The sequence below is a fragment of the Fundulus heteroclitus genome, chromosome 9 (assembly GCF_011125445.2).
Source record: "Fundulus heteroclitus isolate FHET01 chromosome 9, MU-UCD_Fhet_4.1, whole genome shotgun sequence".
NCBI classification, from domain to species: domain Eukaryota; kingdom Metazoa; phylum Chordata; class Actinopteri; order Cyprinodontiformes; family Fundulidae; genus Fundulus; species Fundulus heteroclitus.
Window position 1 is genome coordinate 9960500 of NC_046369.1, and position 26037 is coordinate 9986536.

The following is a 26037-nucleotide window of genomic DNA, read 5'->3' on the forward strand; positions in this document are numbered from 1 at the left end:
AAGACAAATCACCTGGTATTATCATCTAATGTAGAAGAAATTCCTGGATCAATCTGTGTTTCTGTGCATTTTTGTTTCTCTTGTGTCTCTGCTCTGTCTTCTGTAACCCCCAGTCGGGGATTGCATCAAGACTTGATGCAATCTACTGGGTTTCCATAGATAGGACATATAAATAAATATACATTGAATAAAATTGAATTGAATTGCATTAACTGTATAAAAGGTGTTGCTACTGAAATATTGAAACATGTACGACCACGAAGACATGTTTGCTTCTAAAACATTTTAAAAAAGCCTAAAAGAGTCTGGCAGTGGTCTAAGGTTGAAACTAGGAGAGCTGTTCCTCTTCCTCACCAGCAGGGGGCGCCCAAGCGTTTTCTCCCCTGGTGTAAATCTGTTTCCTCTACGTGTTTCGGTTCTTCCGGTGAGAACACTGTTTACGTTTATGTAGTTAACTGTGCGGTTGTGGTACTTTTTGTGTCTGTGTGTATGATTTATTTAGACGTAAGAGGGAGGACTGTGCTTATTATCGGCTGTTTAGAGCAAAGGAAGCGGCATCATATCTGTGGAGACACGGAGAGCGACGTAACACCGGCTCAGGTTCGGTCCTCTTCCTCTTGGCTTGTTACATGTGACATTCAGCAGCAGCCACTTATGTCCCGGGATGTAAACAAAGCATAACAATATAAATTCTAATTAGGTTTAAGAGAAATGTGGTGTTAATTCTGCCTTTAAACCTAACAGAGGGGCTGAAGTGAATGTTTTATTAGAAGATCAGCGGCTGAATCTGTCTGCGTCAACTTTGACCTTCGACAGGGCTCTTTACTAAATGAACATTTCACCGCATTTAACGACCTTGGACTTCTTTCGGCTCGGTTTGGAGATGTAAAACTCGTTTAATGGCTAAACGGGAACTGTGTTAGTTTTTTTACACGTTGCAGGTTTTTCAGAAGGCAGTTTATGATTTATTAAAATTCGGCTTATTTTGACCCACTTTTGATGAGGTCCAAGTTAAAGGAGCGCCATACATGTGCAGCTTAAATCTGGACTTATTCTATGAGGCATTCTGTGTACAATGCGATTTGTGATTTAAGAAACCTTTATTTAATTTTTGAAAACTCAAAAAGGGGGATATTAAGGCCCTTTTTTAACTTAAGATCACTTTACAAAGAGTACATCTTAAAGTAAAACCTGGACCGAACTATTCCACACATCGTGGTTTGGAGGAGTTGTCCTCCAGGAAGAAGATTGTAGTCTAAATAGATCTGGTAAGGGAATTAAATAGGTTTGAAATCAGCAGTTCCATAGTATGGGAAATAATTTACAACAGTATGGCCACACCAGGCAATTTAATCCTGAATACAAGTCTTGCAGTCCTGGTTTTTATCTAAAATTACTTTTTGGGCACCAGAACAAAGGACGTGTTTGGCTTAAACCAAATATAGCATTCCTGGAAAAAGAAGCTCATGCCAACGGGTGAGTGTGGAGGTGGAGATGTCATGGTTTGGGGATGCTGTGGTTCAGCAGTATCTGGCCAACTCTCCATCGCGGCATCAGCTACGAATTCATCCATTTATGAAACGTCAAGCCCAGATATTGATCTCTATTGCTTCCTTTCCACTGAAGGTCCTGGAATTTAAATTCATGCAAGTGGACTGCTGAATCTTGTCCCGAGCTGCTGGCCCTCCAAAATGCTCTCATGCACTTTGGATGTTCATAATCTCCCAGGGATTGAATGTTAGATGATTTCCTTCCATCTCTGAGGAGTTTCCAATCTGTTAATCCCCCTGACTGAGTGTAAAACCTTATATGATGGTCAGATTTCTCCCTAGTCGTCTGAAACCATTGACAAAGCAAAGTTTTTTTTTCTCTTTTCTTTCACAGATGACAGTGTGGTCTCTGCATTCTGAACATCATGCTTCCCCGGGCGGGTAAAGAGTTTCTGGTCCGCATTCGGTTCTCCTGGAGGCCTCTGTTCCAGGGCCGGTACCTGCTGCTTACCAACACGCTGAGCGGAGGGGTCATGCTGTCGCTGGGAGACGTCCTGCAGCAGACCCGGGAGAACCGGCGGGAGCCAGGCCGAGTCCGAGACTGGGGGCGGACAGGTGAGGAGGGTGGAGGGGCACGGCGGGGGCGGCTGAGCATCACTAGAAGTATCTAACAGACGTGGCAATAGTTAGTTTTCCCTGACTTATTTAAAATGAAGAAATATTCCTCAGCAGACCTTTCTGTTAAGATAAACAGGAGTTAGAAGATGTTTTAATATAGTTCCTGTTTTTTCATCTACACCCCTAATTTTAGACCTGTACATATTTTATTCTGTTACAACTGGGTTAGAATATTTGACAGAATCATAGATAATGTGACTTGTGTAAAGAATTAGCGCTCCACATGTCTGCCTCTGTCAATATGGCGGACAGAAGGTGATAAATTATTCTTTTTAACTTGAAATCCTCTATAAACGACATACGTTTCCCAACACTAAGCTTTTTTGCCCATTTTTTTTTTTATTTTTACTAATTAGCTGTGTGTCAGCCCTTCTTCTGGCTGATTTATCTATTTATTTTTAATCATTTTATTTTATTCAACCACCAAACTTAACTCCCAAATGCTTTTTGTCTGTTCTAGAGTTTTTTTACAGCTGATCAGCATTTGTTCTAAACGCGTTTGTTTTTCAGCCCATACTGACGTTATTGTAGGTGTTATCACCTGGATTGCAGCCTCTTCTGGTTCATTGGCGTTCAAAGGTTCAGGTTCCAGCATGGTCTAAACTTCAGACCATGCTGGAACTTTAGCATGCATTACGTTAGACTTTAAAGTAATTTATTCAAGTGAGATTGACTATAAATGGGGTTATTGCAGGGTCTGTAAGGGTACTTTGTTTACTGCAGCTCCACAAGTACGATGCATGAGCGTATGACGATATCATTTAAGCACATTTAATCGTTCTAATAAGGCTAACTTCCACATGAATATATTTCAGACGTAATAGACAGAAAATACATTTTATGTTTCACACAAATGTTATAGTCCCCAATATTACATTTATATCTCATCATATTTGACATTAACAACATTTTTGTTTAAATTAATTTAAAAAATAGAGCTTAATTTATTTTTATTTTTGTCATGCAGGAAGCGGTGTTTTATACTTATATTTTGCACTTTTAGAACATGTTATGTCTTTGTGTACGTTTACTTTTGTGGCATGGAATAAGTGTTTGACAAAGTTATTGTTAAAAATGTTATATAAAATAGTTTTTGGAGGAAATATTTTTTTTTGGACTAGTAAGTACATTAAAAAAATAGCAAATAGATCAGTTGGGGAAAAACTTGATAATGGTAGCCCTGATTATTTCTGATTTGTACAGCTTTCACCAGAGCTTCTTTAATGGCTGCGGTTCCTTTAACTTCAACCATAAACATGTTTTTTTTCTCCCCTTTTTTTGTCTTTTATGGGATTTTTGATTTAAAAATAGTTTTATTTTTATAGCTATCCATGTAATTTAGAGAAAATAAATTATAACTAGGGTTTTATTTTATATTATTAAAGTTCTAAATACCAAAATAATGGAAATGAAGACTAGCATCTACTGCAGGGGAAATATGACAAACATCAGTTATTAGGGAAATAATAGCGTAAAACAGTCTTAACAACCAGTAGAAAGTCTTTAACCACAGGTTGATATTCTTGCCAACAAAAATATATAAATACTCGTCTCTAGAAATGCATCAGTCAGGATTTTTTAGGTCAATACTCACTTGCGGTTTTCTTTGAAGTCTGAACTGCCGATTCTGATTTTAACCAACTCTCATTTTCTTTATTTTTTATTCTAAAGACTATAATGCAAAACAACAAAAATTCTGCTGATTTTTTAATGATGGTAAAACTTCTGAATACCATAGAAATTGAAGAAATTACACGATTTAGCTTGATGATATGTTTCCCTAACCACCTGATTTTTATACCGATAAAAGTGCTTTAAGCAGGGAGTTGTCTAATTTGACGCATTTAATAAATAATAAGTTCTGATAATTTGTCTTTCCGTCGGCATGTCAAGAGTTGATCAAGAGAAAATTCTGCTGTTTGGCTCATTATTTGGTACATCGCTACATTTCTCTAGCTGTGAATTATCTTCCTCTGTTAAAGGAAAACTGCTTTAAAATTGTCCAGATAAGAAAAAATAAGAACTTTTTGCTCTGCACCAAGAAAATGCAGGTTTGCAGCCTCGCCACTAGATGTCACTAATTTCCTCACGCTGCTGCTTTAAAGATGGAAGTTATTCAATAATCCCGGCTCTGATAACAAAACAAAAGAGATTACAGAAGTCACTGTATGACCATTTATGCTCTGCTGCATGATGAGATTGTAAACCTTCAGGTTTTGCATGCAGTCAGAGGTGAAATGCCTGCATGTAATTACCGCTATTAATATTCCTTATATTTTATACATGATTTGCATATATTTGAAAAAAAAATCATTTTTTTTTTATGTGTTTAGCCGTTCAGTAAATAATAGCTGTTCATCCTCCTCTGTTTAATTTCACTTGTTCCCCTGAAGGCCGAATGTTTGTGGCCGGCTGCTCCATGGGTCCGCTGCTGCACTACTGGTACATGTGGCTGGACCGAGTTTATGTGGGCAGAGCCCTGAAGACGCTGAGCAAGAAGGTCCTGGTGGATCAGCTGGTCGCCTCACCGACACTGGGAATGTGGTATTTTATAGGTAGGTGGGGGATTACCGCGTTTTCTCCACCCGTTGTGCGTATATACACACACCTTAAGACCGGTCCGGGTGTGAGCAAAAAAAAAAAACGTTGACAGTGACGCACGCTTGTAAGAAATCCTGTACAGAGTCAAAGGTTGGATGTAAATTTCTTGGGGTAGATGAGCTATGTAGAGTTCAAAGGATCTTTGTGATAAATGGTTTGGATTTCACTGACGTTTTCAGCCACGTTTATAAAAGCTCATTACTGCTCGTGTTTTGGACGTTATCTGATGTCAGTTTTAATGACGATTGTTGCTGACGCAGACGCTAACCGGGGCGGCTCTGTTTTTTTTTTTTTTTTTTTTTTTTTTTTTTCTCACAGGTATGGATCTGTTGGAGGGACGCTCTTTATCCGAAGGATGGGCGGAGTTCAGAGGAAAGTTCTGGGAATTTTATAAGGCAAGTGCACCTGAACGGGTCAAAAATGACAAAGCAGAAATTGTTTACTTGTCAAAAGCTCCTGGTTATGATAAGTTTTATTTCACAAGGGAATCAAAATAGAAAATATGGATCATTTTCATTAGTTTTCTTATGCTTAATGTTTTTATTAATACTGTTGTAACTCAAAATAAATAAGTTACAATGATTTAAAGCTAATTTCACTTCTATTAATGATAGCAAATCTCTCAGAATGGTCCGGTCACCTTCAGCTAATTAACAAGTCTAAGAATTAATAATGAATAAATGAATCTGAAGCAAAGGTTTTGAAAATCTGCAGGTGGTAAACAACAATATTTTGGTTGTTCACACTGGAAACGAGCTTTAGGAAGGAAATATATAAAAAAATAAATAAATAAATAAATATATATATATATATATATATATATATATATATATATATATATATATATATATATAAAATCAGCCGTGGTCGACAGCTATCTGACCTCTGTCTCTGGAATAACTTTAGGGATCCCCCAGGATATCTGGGTAGCTGCTCATATCTGGGAAATCTTTGCTCAGTCACGTAAGGGGAATTAGGCCAAAACCAGGGTTATCTGTTGAGTCATATCAGTTTGAGTGAAGTATTTAGTGTCTTACAAAAGTATTCAAGCCCCTTAACCGTTCCCACATTTAATATTGTTATGCCTGCAAATTTTAATGTGTTTTTATGGGGGATTCTTTTTAGTTTTTACAGGAAAAAAATCAGAAAAGTGTGGAGTATTTGTATTTAGCTCCCCTCTGATAATACTGAATACAATCCAGTGCAACCAAGCATCAAGAAGAACCAAGAAGTCTCTTAGGTCAATTTAAACCACAGCTGAAGTTTTTTTTTTTTTCTCTGTCTACTCTAAACATTAAATAAAATGTGTGACGCAGCCTGAACACACCATCCCCGCGGTGAACCCTGCTGGTTGCAGCTTCGTGCTGCAGGGAAGCCTAAACATCGGGTCATCCTGAAAGAAAGAGGTTTTAGAAGCTGAGAGAGACTTAAAGCTGCAGTGGAGATTCAGCCCATAACCTGCAGCCAGATGACAACAAGCCGCAGTCAAGTGATAGGATGGTCTAGTCAAAGTTCACACCTTAATCCAGTTAGGAATCTGTGGCGGGACTTTAAAATCTGAAGGACTTGCAACTGTAATCAGAGTCAAAGAGGATTTTTACAAATCCTCTTTGACTTGATTAAGGGAGGCTGATTGAGCACTTTGAATAAATGCATGAGCATGTCTATCAAATAATATACATTTATTGAAATTTGTGGTTGTAAATAAGAACATGGGAAAAAAGTTTAAAGGGTTATAAATACTCTGCCAAGAGATTGTTGTTTAATTGTTTTAATTATCTCACTCTCCTGAATGCAGGTTTAAAAATGTCTGTGGACACCTGGCTAGTGTTTTAATTTTACTTTTCACTGAACACGCTGACATTTAAAATTCACACTTAAGTTTTGCAGTTTTCTTTGCCGCAGTCCCCCTCCCACTTAACGATTGCTTTAGCGCTCGTCCTTTTTTTTTCAAACCTCCACTCTAAAGTGTCAGACTGTTGGTCAAAAATGGTGCCTTGCAGACAGCTAGTTACTCTGTTACTATGGCGCTGGCATTAATATTTTTCCTTTAAATTCTCATGCAAAAACCACAAAATAAACACCTCATATTGTTGGACTTTTAAACGAGTACACCAAAGTAGTAAATCTCAAAAGCATACCTTCTAATTTTTAACTTGACTATTTTTTTTTAAATCTCTTGATAAATACAATGCAACTTTATTTATAAAGCACTTTAAAAATAATACCACAGACCAAAGTGCTGTACACTGATTAAAGAATAATAAAATGCAGAATTTCCCTTAAAGCTCTAGCACACAAAAGTACAATACAACTATGACCAATTAATGAAACATCAAAATAATAAAACTAATACAAATAGATAAAATAAATAAAACATAATAAAAAATAGACATACGTTATTATCTCAAAAGCTACTCACCAGTCTATATAAACAAATCTTGGTGCTTCATCTGCCAACAGTGTCTAATAATAGGTGAAATGCAACCTGAGCTGCATTGTTTGGATTGTGGCGTGAGCTGATTTTTGTCCTCCTCCTTTGTCTCGTTAACGATGTTTGCTCTGTTAATCTGCTGTTTTTTTTTTTTTTCTCTCCTGTTATCTTTCCGACAGGTGGACTGGTGTGTTTGGCCCGCTGCTCAGGCGATCAACTTCTACTTCCTGTCACCCAAGTTTCGTGTCGTGTACATCAATTTTGTCACGCTAGGGTGGGACACCTACCTCTCATATCTTAAACACAGAGTGAGTGCTTTTTAAAAAATGTTTTATGGTACTGTGCAAAAGTTTTAAACGGCATTTTTACCAAGTCTTTACATCATAGGATAATGAGTTCCTTTTAATCTTTTACAGTCATTTCGCTAATAGTTATTGGATGTTTGATGGTCTTACAATGTTTTTCATTGGGTCTTGGCTGCTTATTTAAATTAATTAACCCCAGCAGCTGTTTATGTATAAGATCAACATTTCAGCACATTATTGCAAAGACGCTGTGACAGAATTTTGAGAACTCTATTACTAAGGACTAAATGCAGGAAAATTATGTAATTTCTGTTTAATCGGGAGTGAGATGCATTATCTCTTAAGTCAACTGGAACACAAAATAGATAAAATACGCAAGAAATAGCACAGATGTTGAATTACAACTGTTTCTAAGAGCTCATCTGCTTAACTTAGGATAACGACCCAGTGTTGGGTAAGTTCTGATGATCATCACAAAGAAATGGATCTTATGTTTGTCAAGCATCTCTGTCTGTGAGCTGGGGATGGTTTAATGACACTTCACGAGAATAATGATTCAGCAGATCATAAATACAACGTGGGAACCGGCTTATCAGGGCGTTAATGTGAACACATTTGTCTGCAAAGTAATGATTATATCCAGTTGACCAATTCACATAGTTTTGTATTAATAGGTGCACAGAGCACCATGAAATGCCCCACCCACTAAAAAAAACTATATAAAGAAAATAGTTCATACCTCTGGGAGATTTAGGTTCACAACAGTCTCAGTTTCTTCTGATTGGAAGTGACATTAACGTTTTTGTAGTCGCCACAGTTTTTACCTGGATCTGATAGAGAAACTATGGAGGGAGCTAAAGATTAGGGTGATGTAAAGGAGGCCTTCCAGCTTTAAAGACTTATAAAACATAGTTAATTCCTGCAAAAGCTGGACTGCAATTTAAGAAGGGTTTAATTGCTGTAATGCCGTAAAGATTTTTCCTTTGAATATTGGAGAAGGGTATAATTTTTAATAAATTAACCCTATATTTTCTTAACCGATACACCTTTTGCATTGTTTGAGAGACATCACTGGTATTTCCAATCAGAAATAAACTTTGGGGATGAAATGTAAATCTACATGGGGTATAAATCATTTCGGGCTTAACTTTCCTGCATGCTTGACATTTTATAACCTTAGTCTAAATGCTGTCACACAATTAAAAACTGTTAAATGCTTCTAATGCCTTTGTGTTGACAGCTGGTTTGACAGGCTATATTTATTGTCCGACGGTCACAAGTACTGCTTCCTTTCTTTCCTCAGAAATTACTACATGATATCAAGTTTAGATCACATGAAATCCTGGGCCTGAGGCAGTTTACGCTTCACCAGATGAAATAGACCTTTATGAAACGTCCCTCTGATAAGAAATATTGTGAAATTCCATGATATAGAAAATATTTAACAAACTGAAGAGAATATAATGCTAAATGTAATAGTTTCATATAAACAACTGCATCATCAGCATATAGAGGTTAATCATAGCTGGATCCAGGCCAACACCAACATTATTTAGAGAAATTGAAAAATAAAATGGGCAAACATTTTAACCTTAAGGAACACCAGTTTTTACCTTTTTTATAGATGTGCCCTTATTTGTACATGTTGAGTTCCTTAAAATTCAGTAACTGAGGTATGATTAGCCATTTTCTTTCCTTAACTATTTCATAATTTTACAGATTAAATTCACATTAACTTTATTAAAACTATTCATGTGCTACCGCATGTAGAAGCAGGTATGGGACTCCAATTAATATTATCCATCCGCAGGGGTTGCTTGGCGTTCTTTTGGTTTTGTCAGGGGTTTTTCATATTTATAAAATGTGTGAATCAGGATTAGACCCATAATCAATGGAAGTGAAGTGCCACATGAAATTAACTGGTACACGGGTTCAGCTATGAAATGGAAACTAAAAGGGACAAATTGGCAATTCTGGGGTATAAGAAGAGGGTACAAATTAGCGAATTGGAGAGAATTGAACTGCCCAGTCACTGAAGCTTATATCAGAGGTGCTGATCTACATTCACATCTACACTGCAGATGAAAACAAGCATTAGAATGAAAACTATAATTGGGTTTGTATCCTCATCCAGCTGGATGAATGTGACAGAAGCTCGAATGCAGAGGCAGAGAAGTAGCAGCGTTGATATGAATTTGCAATAATTCAAATTTTATGGCCGCACTGTTCTCTTGCCTGGTGCACTTTATTCTATCATCGCTAGAAGTCAAATCCTATCGCTGATGTTGACGGATGCCCTTTGCTTTTTCGTTGTGTTGGCAGGATAAAAGCCAGCAAAGCGACGTGACATCTGCCAGCAGTTCTGTGGATTCACAGCAGAAGGAGCTCCCGTCATCTGAACCTCTGGAGGGAAAAGCTTAGTGTTCTTCATTAGCTTTGAGGTTAATCAAAAGCAAAAAAAAACAAAAACATTTTGCTGTACTCATATTATCTGACTTTTAATTCCTCCTCTTAAAAAAATGCTGCTAGACAACGTTTATCTTTCTGAGGAGCTGTGTGATTTAAAGTGGAAGTGCAGACGCACTGATTAATTATACCGTCTGTTTCCAGTTTGTTTCTTTGTGTGAAAGATAAAATACACACGCTCCCCATTGGAGCATTCAGGGACGAAAGCAGTTCCACTGCCCTCAGCTGCTGCACTTTCAAGTGTGAAATTCCTGTTTCCAGATGTTGAGACCGTTGAGAGGAAAGCTCACGACGGCAGTTGTTTAAACAATCGTCGCGTCTCCACTAAAGCTTTAAGCTGATGCGGTACATTTCTCTGTGTGCTGTTTTTAGATGTTTTCATAGAAAGATCAGAACTTTTTATGAAACATTTTTTTATACCAACTTAACCGCGTCAACCTGCGTGAACTTTTGCCTTAATATGCAGTCCAGTGTTGCACATTATTGTGCCAAATAATCTCTGCTGACTTTCTTTATCCCTAATGATTCCTGTTGAATGATGCATGATGGATCTATAAGATGACAAATAGTTAAATCAAGTATAATATAGAAATATAAACTCTGTAAAGATAATCTTGAATTCTGAGGAACTGAGGGGGGTATATATTTATTAATCAGCTTTCAGTTCAACATCTGAAACAGAAAGTTTCCACAAATTGATTTATCAATTATTGTCCTGGCATAGTTGGATCAGTTTGATGATGGGGGGCTTTATTTGATAAATTAATATCTCAAAAAATGTTTAACCTACTGTGTTCATGGAGATTTTTCTCATTTGTCTTCACATAAAATTTTAAAGTGAAATGCTAAATGACAGAAGTCTGTAAAGTGATTGATTACAGTTTTCATATTTTTAGTTTGTATTTCTTGTCTGTGTTTTTGTGAATACGGAGAAAATATTTATTATTGTAAAAAAAAATTGCTGAATAAATATGAATGACGAGAAACTTTTTGTTCCCTAAATGTTCTGATGAGCTCACTTGTGTCATTTTTATTTTTAAATTGACACGTTCTGTTTACCAGTTAAAGGATACTTTTCCATGGCTGGAGTATCTAACCATGGAAGTAAATAATTTGAGCTAAATGAAAGCAAAAATCTTAAGTCCAAAATCTATTCATTATGTCGCAAACATTGTTTGTTTGTTTGTTTTTTGTTTGTTTTGTTTTTTTATTGCAAAAACTCATAAACTGTATTATTTCCACTGCTCAGTACAAACCTGTTTCTCAAACTAAAGCAGGTAAATGGTAACTTTAATGGCTTTTAAATGTATTACAACTTTAAAAAGGGGAGATTTCAGCTGTATGATTAATCAGGTTAAATCGAGCTATGACCCTTTAAGATGCCTTAAACTTTACACTGTTTACAGATAAACACCAGCATCTTGTTCAATTAGAATATACCAGAATAGGTCATTTTATATCAGTTATTCAGCTAAAATAGTTTATAAGCATTTTTTCATTGGTTACTACAGAATAATTATGTTTGAGGCTTTTTTTTCTTTTCTTTTTTTTTTTACAGCTGATAAAAACCCAAATTTCACCTTTTCAGGTGATTATTACAGAAGACATAATAAAAACAATGGATATTTAATAAAAAAATATGGCCTACACAATATTTGGGAAGACTCCTGATAGTCGTTGAGCCGTTAGTGATGCCTTCCACATGAAGGACGAGCTACAAAAGAATAATTGCAATAATCCAAAGTGTCGTATCCAAACATTACCACACCTGAAACAGAACCATACCTGGACTAAGGAGAAAAAGGACTGGACTGTTGCACCGTGGTTCAAAATCCTCCATATGAGAAAAAAAGTATATTTTTCAAGTTTTCAAGTTGAGGTCCCAGAGTCTGGAAGAAGAGTTGAAAATCACAGAATCAAAGCTGATTATGGGTCCAGTGTGAAGTTTCCACAGTCACTGGTGGTTTGGGGTACAGTGTCATCTGCTGGTGTTGGTCCTCATGTCCAAAGACGGCTCAGACACAAATCACGATATTTCAGAGCACATCACGCTTCTTTCTGCTGACCATTTTTATGGAGATTCTGATTTAATGTACCAGAAAGACTTGGTACCTGTCCGTACTACCAAAGGCGCCAATACCAGCTATAATGACCATGGTGTCAGTGTTGATTGGCCTGAAGTCCACAGAGAATCTATGGAGCGTTGTCAAGAGAAAGATGGGAGACACCAGACCAAACAATGCAGAGGAGCTATCAAACACAAACTGGGCTTATGTTACACCTCAAGAGAACCACACAAAATCAGTCCAGGGGCCGCAAATGGCCCCTGCTGGACTTTAAACACCCCTGCTGTAAGCCTTAATACCATACCGTACCAATTTTATTTATAAAGCACTTTGAACACCCACAGGACCAAAGTGCCATGCACAATCATAAGATACAAAATGATCAATCATAAAGCAATAAGCAAAATGGTATATAAGAGTAGTAATAAAATTAAAGAAAGTGAAACAAAGTCAACATCTCAGCTTGTGTCAAAAGCAAAGGAAAACAGCGATTTCAAATCAGAAAGTGGCCGGTCTGATGCCCAAGGGAAGGTCTTTCCACAGCTTGGGAGCTGCTACAGAAAAAACACGGATTAATCAGCAAAATTAAAAAGAAATGTAATATACAACACTGTATGTAATGAAAAAATATATGACTTTTATCCATTTCATTTTAAGTGATATTGAAACGTATAACAGCTAGGATTTGTATGATCGGGCAAAAAAAAAAAGAGTTTGGATAGTTTACTCAGGCCAAAAAAATTGAACAGAAACAACCAACATAAATGACAAACATCTGAGTAAAAAACAGAAAACAAAGTATTTTATTAACAACTTAAACAGACTCCAAAACTAAAACGGTTTGCAGGGCAGAGAATCAAAAATCAAACAAGGTCCAGAAAACAGGTGAGGTTCGTTTGGCAAACAGAACTCAGGTGTGACAGGACAGAAATAAACAGACAGCGACCCAGGAAGTGAAACCAACCTGAAACTGGAACAGAGAAACAAAGTAAAAAAAAATCAACCACAACAACACTCAGAAAGCCCCTTTAATCTGTGAAAGCCTGCTCAGAAGTGAAAACCGATCTCCAATCAGTCAACAGCAAAGCAAACACACTCCACTTTGTTCAAATATTTGACCGGCCCGGGAGCATCTGATACGCAGCAGGCCCTTCTCAGAGCACTCCTCCTGGGCAGACGCAGAGCACATCCTGCTGTCAAGGATGCAGCTTCTGGGTGTGTTTGAATGTCACTGATATGAGCGCCTGGCAGACGGTTCCTCTCCCAACATGCCTGCAGCGATGCGCCTCGCTGTCCTGCTTTGCCTCCTCATAGTGACGCTCTGCAACGGTGAGTGGACAAATCTCACAAATCCTGCGTGTTCAATTCTCAAGTTTAATGTGCTGAGACTCAGAGAGGCGAGGGTTGTTTCTGAGTCCGGGGCGAAGATGCAAATGTATGCAAACAGGAAAAGGGAAGTTCTGAAAGCTTCCTCGAGGTAGTAGCATGGTGCAGGTTATTTCTCTGTTCACAGGACGTTGTGGTATTCTGTTGAGGTTCGAGACAATCGCTACATGTTTTCCCAGCATTTATCAATGTTTACCTTCTTATGGATTGCAACAAGTAGATTTTTAAAAGGTGCTCTAGTACCTTTAAAGGGAACAGACTCACATTTAGGTGTCAGCTAAAGAAAGGATGTGGTTTGTGATGCTCATATTTGGTAAAGGCTAGGCTGCATGCACACTTGATCTTATTTTTGAGGATTATTTTAATTCATCACCAACTACAGTGCTGTCGGTTTAAAATAGGACTGTTTAAGTAAGTAAAAGTCAGGCGTTGGCTTTCTTAGGAGAATATGTGTGCACAGCTATTGTGCAACTATTATTGTGCAGAAATGCAACTAAATGAAAAACACATTTACCCCACCTCGGTTTTAACTTTCATTTAGTTGAGAACTATAAGCAAACTGCCCTATATATATATATATATATATATATATATATATATATATATATATATATATATATATATATATATATACTTTTTTTTTTTTTTTTTAAAAGAACAGCCAACAAGTTTCGCGTTCAGGTTAGGTGAGGAAGGGGACCATGTCATAAGTCTTTCAACTTTAACACTTTCACTGGCTAGAGGAGAACTTGGATGTGATGGAGCGTTGTCCTTAAAAACCATTGTCCTTTTGAAAGATGCAGACTGTTTCCTGTAGCACTGCTTGAAGAAAGTGTCCATAAACTGTCAGTAGGTCTGGGAGTTGATTTTTCATCCCGTCTTCAACCTGAAAAGCTCCAACCAGTTCATCTTTATTAATACCAGCCCACTCCGGTACCCCACCTCCACCTTGCTGGTGTCTGACTCAAACTGGAGTTCTGTGCCCTTTGCTGGTCTAGACACGGATCATCTGATCTATCTGGTCCGTCAAGAGTCCCTCTCGTTTTATCAGTCCATAAAATCTTTAAAAAAATCTGTCTTCAGATATTTCTTGTCCCAGTCTAGATGCTTCAGATTATGTGTTTTGTGCAGCGGTGGTCGGGCTTCAGCCTTCCTTACCTTGGCCATGTCTCTGAACATATGCAGCTATGGAATATGACAGAACTGTAAGATAATGGTTTCCTGGAAGCTTTATGGTTTATAATATTCTGTAATATTTTTGCAGTTAATTTGCGTTTCTTGCGACCCTATTGACTATTTGCAACAAATCGTTTGACGTTTCTGTGACCGCGGCCCAAAATTCTTAGCAATTTCAGGAGAGCTGCATCTCTCTGAGACTTTTCAGAGTCAGTAAAATATCTTCTTTTTTTGGGGAGAGGGGGGGGGGGGGCAGTTTTGCCTAAAAATAGAAAAGGCATAATAATTATGTACACATTGAAGTAAGGTTTTAACCTCCTTAAGCCACACCCTCCTTCAATACACATGTACACCTAACTTGCTATGTTTAGATCCATTAAGAGCTCAAGTTTTTCTCGCTTGGAATTAGAATATATGCCCCAAAATTATGGTATTGTCCAAATACTCACTTGCCAAATGATTGTACACATATAGAAAGCATTGTATTGAAGGCAAGGCAAATTTATTTGTATAGCACATTACAGAACAAAGACAATGAAAAGTGCTTTACATGATTAAAACATAGGAAAATAAAAACGGAATAAAAGCAAGTTGGAATAAATGTTGGAATAATTGAGTCTGCCAGTAGCGTTTTTTTTCCACTATCCCTCAATAAATTTTTGGTATATGATATCAAATAAAACAGGGCCAATTAAATGACAAGTGCGTCATTCAGCGAGGAAGCGTCCTATCTCAGAGTTCTTTATTTGCTATAGGGGTGTTCTTTTGAATTTGCTATGAGATCCTTATCAACAATCTGAGTTTGTCGATTTGGTGTGAAATTTGCGCAATCAACAACTGGCTTGTAAAACGGTACATTTGAGAAATTTCCTCCATGTAAAGTTTTAACCACAGCTCTTGTTCAGATGGTATTGTTCCCCAACCTACTTCACCTCACACCCATTAATAAACTCTTTTTCATAAGCCTGTACTTAATGATAAAATGCTCAAATTTAATGTAAAATTTTATTTAAACAATAATCTTTTTCGTATTTTTGTACTAATCTCAGCCATGTTTGGGATAGTTGGCCAAAATTAAAAAAAATTATTGACACTCTGGTAAAAACCTTGGCTCTATCCAAAAAAACACCATGATAAGTGCTGTCCGAATAGTGCAGTCAGTAAGGAAGGAGGTAGGAAAAGGAGCCTGTTTCCTCTCATAGCTCCTTTAGCATAGGAACCTTACAGGCGCTGAGGTGCTGTAAAGAATCCCACAATCCTTTGTGTAATATGATGTATAAGCACAGCCCACAGAGAGTGAGCACTTTATAGTTAATTTTCGGAAGGCTGGAGGCTCAAATGTGTGTTTTTGTCACGTAATGATGTCGGAGTTAGGAGCTGTTTAAAAGTGGTACAGCAGTCTGAAGCTAGTTTCCTCCCCACGATAGAGTTCTTACTGTTGACCTCATGAAAGTTCAAGGAACAGGAGCTAGGAGCTATAATTACATGTATTTAGATGGAGCCCTTAGTGACTTTCTCTGAGGAACAATGAAAATGTCTCAGGCATGGATGGAAAAACAATCTTTCCGTCTTCTTCACTCAGAAAGTAAACAAAGGAAGCAAAGCATATAATGCAAATAAAACATGTTCCTGAGTCCACTTTTGAGTCCAGTCCTCAGTTTAGCCCGGTTGAACAAAACCTTTGGGTGGTGTTGGTTCTTTTTGGGTTCAATGAGTAAAAAAAATGTAAAATCGTATTTATTTTTTTTGTTTTGACCACAGTCTTAACACTAGAGGTACCAATAACGTAATCAGTGTTTCCTGGAAGAAAAAAAAATTCTGAATGTAGATATTTTCTAATTGAAGATTTAAAACATTATGTTAGGTAGAAACTTTTAGCGGGGTTGTGGCTCAGTCGGTAGAGCTGGTTCTAGTGTGCAGGAGCTGGAGTCGGCTGGCCTGTTGTTCCTTTTCCAGTCTCCGCCCGTTGGCTGCATATCTTGCCCATGTCCACCCTGTTTCTTGTCATATTATTGATCAATAAAGGCCACTAGTCTCATGAAATTATTAACTATAAATAAATATTTCCATTTATAGTGCCACAGAGGGGAAATTTGTCTCTGCGTTTAACCCATTCCACTCGGTGCTGCTTACACCGAGTGGCGCACGGGGAGCAGAGGTCCTGCATCCCTGAGTAAGGGTCCTGCTCAGGGATGCAGAGGGACTGACAGAGTTTCAAACTACCAACCTTTGGGGCCTCTCTAAGACACAAACACCTGGCTCTTAAACAAATACATTTCTTATGCCAGATAACTCCTTTTCAAACCTTCAGAGAAGAAATGACAATCACTGTTTGCTCACATATTCCACTCTACTGGTAAACCCAAAACCTTTGAGGTACTGAGAACCAATTATTAAATTATTATTGAGTTGAATATTTGCTCCAGTAGTTATGCTAATTTTTCAGTCAGTGTTTCACAAAATGTGACATTATTCGTGCAACTTTGTTTAGCAAAATGTATATTTTAGTCGACCCAGACTGATTGAGATTAAGACACGGGGGACGATATCTTACCCCTGAATAATCAACATACCATGTGATCAAACTTTCAAATTTTAACTAAAAAGCAAATACAGCTCAAAAATAGGTAAGTGAAAAAGTTTAATGTTTTTCGTCCCTCATTTCAGAGGGTGAAACATACAGGTTCTTTACACATAGCTGAAATATTCAAGCCTTTTCGTTTTCGTTTAATTTTGATGACTATGGCTGACAGATAAGGAAAATACACTATTCAATGACTCAGAAAATGGGAATATTGTGAAAAAGTTAAATATTGGAAATTCATGATATCCCTGTCCAGAAGACAGTCATTGACCCCCTCATTAAGGAGGGTGAGCCACAAAAGGTCGTTTTTAAAGAAGCTAGTGGCTCAGAGTGCTTTTTCCAAGTATATTCAGAGAAAGTTGAGTGGAAGGAAAAAGTGTATCAGGAATAGGTACACCAACAACAGCGATAACCACAGCTTTGAGAGGATTGTCGAACAAAATCCATCCAAGACCCCGTTTAAAGCAATCTGGACTTCCTTTACACCTTAGCAGAACCACAGGCTGTTTGCCTCCACGCCACTCCACATGGATGCAGTAATTCAAGCAAAAGGAGTCCCAACCAAGTACTGTGTAGATAGAAGTGAACATACTTTTCAGCAGCCCGATGCCTCTTTATAAAACATCCCTTTTTTTGTCTTTTTGTAATATTAAAATTTTCTGAGGCACCAAATCGTGAGTTTTCATTATCTGCCATCACAAAATAAAGGCTTGTAATATTTAGCTCTGTGTATCGAATCTATACAAGTTTCATTTGTTCTATGTTCTAATTTTTTGAGCTGTACTCGTATTTTCATCGAGGGAAATAGGACACCAACTGATCCGAATCTCAGTTGTACAGCATCTGGTATTGGTTTTGTCCAAGGGAAAGACCCTAGGTAAGTCAGTTACCTCAAAAACTGTGTAGGATGTTCACTTTTAAAATACAGGGGAAGCATAAAGCTTGACACTGGAAATAATCATTATGTATAAACACATTTCTAACTAATGCTCTAGGGAAGACCCCAAAGTCACCTTAAAGTCAACAGGACACATCTTTTTTCCCCCCACTGAAATGTAATTTATGATCTTAGCCCTAAAATGCTGATCAATACTGAATGTGTTACTTCATCACATTGCTTTTCTGTTGTTTGCTGTCTTGCAGTCACCACCGTGTTCTCTGAAGCTACAAATGTTACATCGACAACCACAAGTGCTTCACATGCAGCTTTGAGCTCAGCAACGTCCTCCACAGCGAAAACCACCACCGTCGCACCACAGTCCCAAACGTCAACGCAGATTACCGCCGACGTAGCTTTGACTTCACCACAGACACCCACAGAGGAGAAAACCCATCCAAGCAACACTCCCCTGAACACGACGATCAGCCAAACATTCGACGTGTCGGTTACACAGTCGGAGACCGTCCCATCGACGTCCGCGTCGCTAAATGTCACCTCTGGTACCACGGTAAACGCAACCAGTCCAGGTCAGATCACTTAACACGCTCAGTTATTTTTTTTTTAATCACAGATTTTTCTTTTTAAATGAACTCATTTATGTTATGGCTTCTTAACCAAAGCAAGTGGCGTTGTGAGCAATTATACCAACGATAACCAGATCAGAATATGACAGTAAGTGCTATCATCAAGGAAATGCTTTGTCTAGTTTCGGTACAGAGATGAACAAGAAATCCACCTAGCTGAAGAGTTTTGCAGTTCAGCGACACTCATGGAAAAAAATACAACAGAACTAGATGTCTTTACCTACCTGGGCCCCAAAGCGCCAAACAACTGGGAGCTGAAGACAGCTGTGGAGCATGAAGCCAGTCCCCAGAACCTCCCCTACGGCCAGCCCGTCCATCGGTGGAAAAAAGGGTCACACATCTTATACAAAAAGTTAAAAGCTTTTGCTATAACAATTATAGGGAAGTAGTTCCCTAAACTAGGATCTGGACCCCTTGGTTAAGCTCAAGAACCTGTGTGGGAAATGTTCATGACGCTAACAGCCTACCTGTACCTGATACAAGAGATGGTGTCTGTAAAAGGCTAAAGTTAGCCTGATCCAGTATTGCTAACTTCGTGACTTTGCTACATGTAGCAAAGTTAGCCGCTGCTACTGCTCAACCCAAAGCACTCAGCGGTGGCCCGGTCCTCACTCAGGAATCTCTCTCAGCTACATTTAGATGTTCACCTCTCCACATACAGACTGCAAATCAATCATGCATCTGAAAATCTAAAAGCTAAGCCAGGTTTTAAAAAAAATAATAATAATCTTAAAACCAAGCAACTCCACCATATTGTCCAATGTGGGACATTTTTTCAGGTCCCAGCATTGGATAGAGGAGGAGGGATGGAATTATGATATGAAAATGATATTGTTTGTAGTTCTTTTTCTTTTTTTACTCCTTTTTTGTCTTTCCCACAATGCTTCTGCTTCCTCCAACAGCATCTATCAGAATAATTTCCTCGTGGCCAGTTATGCAATTTAGGGAGTAACATTAAGTGACCTTTTGCAACTATTTATCACAATTCCTTTCTGATGAGTTGCTAACAATCTATTGGTTGAAGCAGATTGTATCGCCCCGATCCCTCCAGCTACTAGACCTCTAATTATTGGCTATTTTAGGTAGGCCAGGTTATGTCCTTATTTAAAACTGAACTCTGTACCACATTTGTCCTGCATTGTTTACATTTCAATTGCTGTACTGTGAAATCACTGTTGCACTATATCCTGTAATTTTATCCTGTAATTTACTTTATTCTGAAATCTACTGCAATTCACTGAAATTTTCAAGCTGTATGAAAACGAAATTTCGTTCTGTACGCACTCTGTGCACAAAATGACAAATAAAGTTGTTTAAGTCTAAAAGATGTTGAAAGTCAGGTTCGGTTGGCCATAAGAACTTCTTTTAGCAAACGTTTAGACATATTTTACTTTAAAAGTACATTTGACTCATGTTTGGACTGAAACAAATGTTGTTTTTCGCGTCTTCAAGCAAACCTTTTCTCCTAAGTTACTTTTTTTTCCCCTTAACCAGGAAACCTTTGTCTTAAGCATAGAAGCTGAAAAATTCAGGAACTGCTGATTTATTGTTTGTACGTAATTGTCCCATTATTTCTGAGTTAACAGTCTTTCTTTTTGTCTGATGACCCTCAGCTCTTTCAGACAACAAAGGAAATTACAACTTGGCCTCAAACCCTGGCCTTGTGGCCGTCATCTGCATCTTTTCTATTGTCCTCGGCCTCTTGCTGGTGGTTATAATGGTGAAATGTGTCACCTCATCAAGGTCCAAATTTGAGAGGCTCGAAGACGTGCCCATGGTGAGTAAGAAAGCTTCCGTTCTGATAAAAGCTGTAAAATTGATTTTAACCTGTGTTTTTCAGTACTTGATAATAGAATACACAGCTTTGTCCACTACTAATGGTGGCTTTTGCTAGTGTTGGAGAGACGAACTACAAGTAAAGGCAGCAAAATGCTTCAGTTTTACACAGTTGAGTTACAAGAAAGGGGGAAAAAAGAGATCAGGTTTCTGATCTGACAGTTTCCACATATTGTTTGCTTTTTAAATTTCAGCGGTTGTGTTTAATCTGCTGTTTTTTCCCCTCAGCAGTGAGCTCACCGGTTTGCTGTGCTCTCTTTTGCGCAAACAGGAAGTCTAAGGGGATTCTCTGTGTGTGAAAATGTCTCATAGGACGTTGTGTGTAGCGAACGTGTGATGACTGAGCTTTGTTCTTTTGAAAACAGAGCTTATTATCAACCTCCCATCAGTTTGTCAGCAGGTATTCAGACTCTGTCAGCATCCTGGAGTATTCACGTATTATTCCAGATGCAGGATCAAGCAGCGGGTTTCTTTCTCTATGATGACGAAACACTGACAGCCTAATTTACTTCAGCCCAGTGAAGTAACACGTGGAGTCAGAAATGTAAAAAACACAGCTGACTAATTAAAATTATTCAGTGAAACTAAAGCTGAAAAGGTTTTGAGTCAGATCGCATCAGCTTTTCTAATAAAGATTCTGGATTTTTTTTTTTTTTTTATGTTTTTCACATGACGGTAACTGCTGTGAAAGGTTTTCCGAACATTGAGCTGGACTAGCGCAGAGTGCACTTTACTGTTAGAGCAACACAAAATATATAACTTACAATAGGGGCAGCGAAAAAAGCTGATCTAGCAAGCTGTGCATGGATACATTACACCCTGAGTTAATAAATGACAAGAGAGGAAAAAAAGAAGGTCTTAGATGTTGAAACGCGTGACAATCCTTTATAGTTTATAGAGAGATTGGCCATCAACTTAAACCCTGAGTTATTCTTACTCCTAGCAGATTTAGATTTAAAAGGATTTTCGTTTAACCAAAAAGCTAAATCAAAATAATGTAAAAGTTGCTGTTTTTGAAAAAAAAAAAAAAAAAAAGAGTTCCTATTTATATATTTCTGCTAAATGGTGTGCTAGTACTTATCTACACTCTTCTCAGAAATCAATGGAAGAGTCTTTACTGGCATTAGAACAAGCCCTTCTTGGCAGCATTTTGCATTTTTCCGCTGGTATTTTGTTGTTGATGGGCTCAAAGTGATGCAGGAAGGACTCCTCGCTATCTTTAGCTCCCTCATCAGGACATCTGTCAGATTTAAATTGGGACTCAGGCTGGGCCACTTCAGGAGTTTAATTTTACTACCAGTCAGAAGAAATGTGTTGCTAAACTTTAAATATTACTGTAAAGCTATACCTACCAGGCGATTAAATCAGTTTAGGCCTAGCTGTATGTATTCCAGCCACTTTGTGCAATGGACATGTGGCAACAAGGCAACCCCAACCGTGGTGCTGCCACTCTCATGGTTCTTGGGGTTTAAAGACTGGCTTTGACCCGTGTCTAGTTTTTTGTGGCCAAATAATTCAGTCTTTGTCTCATCTGGCATGAAACATTTCTCCAGAACTTGTTCTTGATGGCGAAGGGTTTGTTGCAGGCGTTTCTTTGCTCAAGTTCTTGATATACTAAAAGTTGCTTCGCTGTAGAAAGTGAGCCTTGGTTATTCCTGAACTTTTTCTGCTCATTATTATTAGTTTTTTTTCTTCTCCTTCTTCACGTCATTTGGGTAATTTGGGTCAGATGTTTGAAACTGTTGCTGAAATTGGATGTTCCAGCAGAAGAATGATCCCAAATGCACATAAAGGTTTACGAGGCGTGATGGTGAGATTTTCAAGCCTGAGAAAATTTTACAAACCGTCAAACGTTACTTTGATGCAAGTGGTTCTAGTGCCTTGCACAAATAGAATGTAATAAAGAAAGAGGAGAACTACCTTCAAGTTATTATCTCAAATCTGCTGCTAGATAGCTGAAGCTTTGACATATGGTGGGCTTTCCAACAGGATTTTTTCTTTTTAGAAATTGGATGAAGCAGGTTAACATTAAACTATTGGAAATGACCTGACCTTAGCCCTACAACTGGGTCTGTGCCATGATGCCAACTAGTTTAAATTAACTCTACCAATTCTTTCAAAAAGAGCAGCCAGGGTTAGGGTGTACATCCTGGAAGCTTATTGATGGCTACAAAATACACATGTTTGGGATGTAACCAGCATCCTGCACATAATGCATGCACATATTTGAGCCCGTTTGTAAAGCTTTGACCATGTGTGGACTGAAGAACATTTGTAATATATTAAAATTCGGCCACCCAATGCTTCTTTTTACTTTTTATTTTTTAAAGATAAAGAACAGTCCTCATAAATGATTTCATAACTCAAAATGTGAAATGAATGCCCATGGTTAGTATTTAAATGTCTTACTGGTATTATTCATGTAAAACAATGTTGGTTCATATTAATCCACAGTGTATTCCATTGACAAAATGATCTACAGACATATTCAATAAATTAGAGGATTATTTGTCAGATTAAAATAACCTTTTGAAAAAACAAAACTCTTTAAATTGGTATTACACATACTTTTTATTAAGCTCCCATTTTTTTCATGACGAATTTGGCTTTTTTTTTTTTTTATCAGTCTGATGCAATGTTCTAATCCTAAACATTGTGTTTTTATTACCTGGAGGTGGGGAAAAAAATCCTAATTAACAGAAATAAATTTTGTAAGGCAAAGCAAGTTTATTTATATAAAACTTTTCTGTAACAAGACGATTCAAAGTCCTTTAAAACATCATGTGTCGGTGCTAATCTATATAATGTGTTTCCCTTAGTGAATTGAGTTACTGAAATAAATTAACTTCTCAATAATATTCTAATTTATTGAATATGACTGTATATCTTAGCCAAGGAGAGCTGTGGATTTCATTAAGGGATCAGCAACTGTTTCCTTTTTTTATGCTGTTAAACACATGTCACAGCAGGGAGCTCTCATGGTAAAGGCATTTTATTACCAGACGTCTGTACTGAACAGCAGGTTGCATTACTGTGGTGTAAAAAAAAAAAAAAAAAAAAAAGTGTTCTTTGAACTTCTTTCCTGTCTTCTCTCCAGGGCAAAGTGAACGAAGCCTCTCCCTTCGCTCAGTACTCAAAATGACAGATCACGCTTCACTGCACAACAAAGACGCGGAGGAGCCTGGTCTGCGGTTGGACTCTAATGTTTCCAGGCTGTAAAACCACGTTAATATTGTCCACACCGGTCAGAAGTGACTCCGAGTTTAAACATGTAATTGTACACTGCACTTTTTGTCATTGCTGATGAAACGTTCCTAGATCAGCTTTGACCTGGTTTCCTGCCTGCTGGTAATTCAATTGATTCAGATGGTGACTCGTAATCAAATAACTCTCGCCTTGCTCCCAGTTCTTTCTTTTGAGAAGAGATTTGTCCCGAAAGGTAAAAACAGGGAAGCGCTTTCTTAAAATCTGCAGCTGTGTGAGTCTGGAAAGTTGGAAAAATAATGTGGCCTAAATGGATAACAGCCTTTGGGAGTAACAAAAATGTTCCCATATCTTTATACAATCTATACGATTTTGCTTTTGTTTCAATGTAACCAAAAACTTTAATGTATTTTACTGGGATTTTATCTGATAGACCAACAAAGACTAGCATCTACATTTTGATGAGGTAAATTTGATACATTTTCATATTTTACTAAAGAAAGTCTAAAGAGAGTAGCCTAAGGGATTTCTATAGCCTCTAACAGGTTTTCCTCCAGGGTTGCCTTGTGTTTTGTCATATTAACTCTCATCATCTCCCTGAATTGTGCTGGAAACAAACATGCCCGCTGCATGATGTGGCCACCACGTGTCACTATTGAATAATAGCTTCAGGATGCTGTGCAGCGTTAGTTTCCCCCCTACACACAGCACTTTGCATGTAGACCAAAAAGTCCAAACTTGGTCTCATATGGTCCTGAGCACATTCTTTCACTGAATCCCCACCATGACTTTTGATCTACTGCTGTCGACAGATTCTTTCACCTGAGTGATGGCTCTCTGCAGTTCCCCCGGAGTTACTATAGGCCTCTAGAAAATCCTGTATTGTTGTCCTTCTCCTTCAGTCATGTGCCACGCTGTTTGTCTGTCACATAAGATCCCAATAAATAAACATTGAAGTTTGTGGTTTTTCGAATAGAAAATTATGTAGTGTGTCTTGTGAGTGTTCAAAGGCAAAAAAGTTGTTCCAGTTAAGACCAAGAAAGAATAAAGATGTTAGTTTTTCCAGTTCATTCAAATCAAGACCTGTTCTTTTAGACAGCAAAAAAAACAAACTCTAATTTCAATCTGCTGACAGTGGTACTCACAGCAAAAAGCTACAATGTGATGCATTAGCTAATGTGTTTTTTGGAAGAGGAATATCTGAATAAACCCAATCAAGTATAATTCGTACCTTCTGTCTTTTCGAAATAACCAAGAAAACGTTTAAAAGAAAAGCTTTAAATCCTGCTTTGCAGCAACAAATTCTAATGGCTTCGCCTTTAAACTCAGATGGTTTCTGTCTCTATTTTCCATCTCAAAATAAATCTAATTTAACGTCTATTAGGATTTATTATTGGCATACTGTGTGCAGTATGTTGCTGCTATAGTGCTGATTCGCATGACTAATGAATTTAAAAAAAGTAGTTTGCAGCTGTGCAACATCTGTCATTCTGGGATTTCAATAAATCTGTTAAATGTGTGAACAATCACTGTGTCGTCCTCATACATGCTACACTCATCACCACGCAAATGTAAAGTGGCTCGTTTGGATATTTTCTACATGATTAATTATTTCACTTGATACTGATTTAGTTTAGATTTTAGCGTTTGTTTTGTTGCCCAAAATTAGTAGGTATGCAGACATTCCTGTTATCACAGGAGGAGCGGCCCAACGAAGCTTTGTTGTTTGACCCCTACAGCCACCACCCATACGTTAACATATCAGGTTTCCCTACATACACAGATAAGTGGGACCAGAGATAAAGCTTGCAGTCTGCAGGGCTCCATGGTTTGGATTACCCAAAAAGGTCAGAACAAGTCAAGTACCTGGTCCCTGTGGCCACACCGGTTCAACTTATAAGGATGCCGTTTTGTTCATCACTGAGATGATTAAAGACTTGTAGGATGGGTTTTATGGCCTGATAGACTGGGCCCAGCTGGTGGGATTTACATCTTTAAAATACCTGAATAGTGATCTAGGAGCAGATAGCAAATGACTCCATCCTTATGATTAGGATCAGGTGAACGCTGAATTGAGGAACTTCTCTGTCAGAGATAGAGGGAGAAATTTTGGTTGTTCTTGGATGCAAACTATATATATATCCATCCATCCATCCATTTTCCAAACCGCTTCTCCCTCATGGGGTCGCGGGGGGTGCTGGTGCCTATCTCCAGCATTCACTGGGCGAGAGGCGGGGTACACCCTGGACAGGTCGCCAGTCTGTCACAGGGCAACACAGAGAGACAA

The 26037-nt window shown here is 38.0% G+C and overlaps 2 protein-coding genes across 2 annotated transcripts; both read left to right on the forward strand.

The window, feature by feature from the left end:
• Positions 1-409: 409 nt before the first annotated feature.
• mpv17l2 (MPV17 mitochondrial inner membrane protein like 2) lies at positions 410-10960 on the forward strand. The gene is made up of 6 exons (XM_021307297.2): positions 410-600; positions 1885-2105; positions 4562-4723; positions 5088-5164; positions 7383-7511; positions 9831-10960. Exons 2-6 carry the CDS (start codon positions 1916-1918, stop codon positions 9927-9929), a joined length of 657 nt encoding a protein of 218 aa, XP_021162972.2. The 5' UTR covers positions 410-600; positions 1885-1915; the 3' UTR covers positions 9930-10960.
• A 1998-nt stretch (positions 10961-12958) lies between these two features.
• LOC105938318 (chitinase 3) lies at positions 12959-25279 on the forward strand. The gene is made up of 4 exons (XM_012880011.3): positions 12959-13369; positions 18330-18653; positions 20324-20487; positions 23644-25279. The coding sequence occupies exons 1-4, from the start codon at positions 13309-13311 to the stop codon at positions 23686-23688; spliced, it is 594 nt and encodes a 197-aa protein (XP_012735465.2). The 5' UTR covers positions 12959-13308; the 3' UTR covers positions 23689-25279.
• The last annotated feature ends 758 nt before the right edge of the window (positions 25280-26037 follow it).

Bases quoted from the DNA above. Each gene is read 5' to 3' on its own strand.
- LOC105938318 (XM_012880011.3), top strand. From the start codon at position 13,309: ATGCCTGCAGCGATGCGCCTCGCTGTCCTGCTTTGCCTCCTCATAGTG. The intron at 18,654-20,323 runs GTCAGATCACTT...GATGACCCTCAG, and splicing joins GGTAAACGCAACCAGTCCAG to CTCTTTCAGACAACAAAGGA. The intron at 20,488-23,643 runs GTGAGTAAGAAA...TCTTCTCTCCAG, and splicing joins GGCTCGAAGACGTGCCCATG to GGCAAAGTGAACGAAGCCTC.
- mpv17l2 (XM_021307297.2), top strand. From the start codon at position 1,916: ATGCTTCCCCGGGCGGGTAAAGAGTTTCTGGTCCGCATTCGGTTCTCC. The intron at 2,106-4,561 runs GTGAGGAGGGTG...GTTCCCCTGAAG, and splicing joins CCGAGACTGGGGGCGGACAG to GCCGAATGTTTGTGGCCGGC. The intron at 7,512-9,830 runs GTGAGTGCTTTT...TTGTGTTGGCAG, and splicing joins TCTCATATCTTAAACACAGA to GATAAAAGCCAGCAAAGCGA.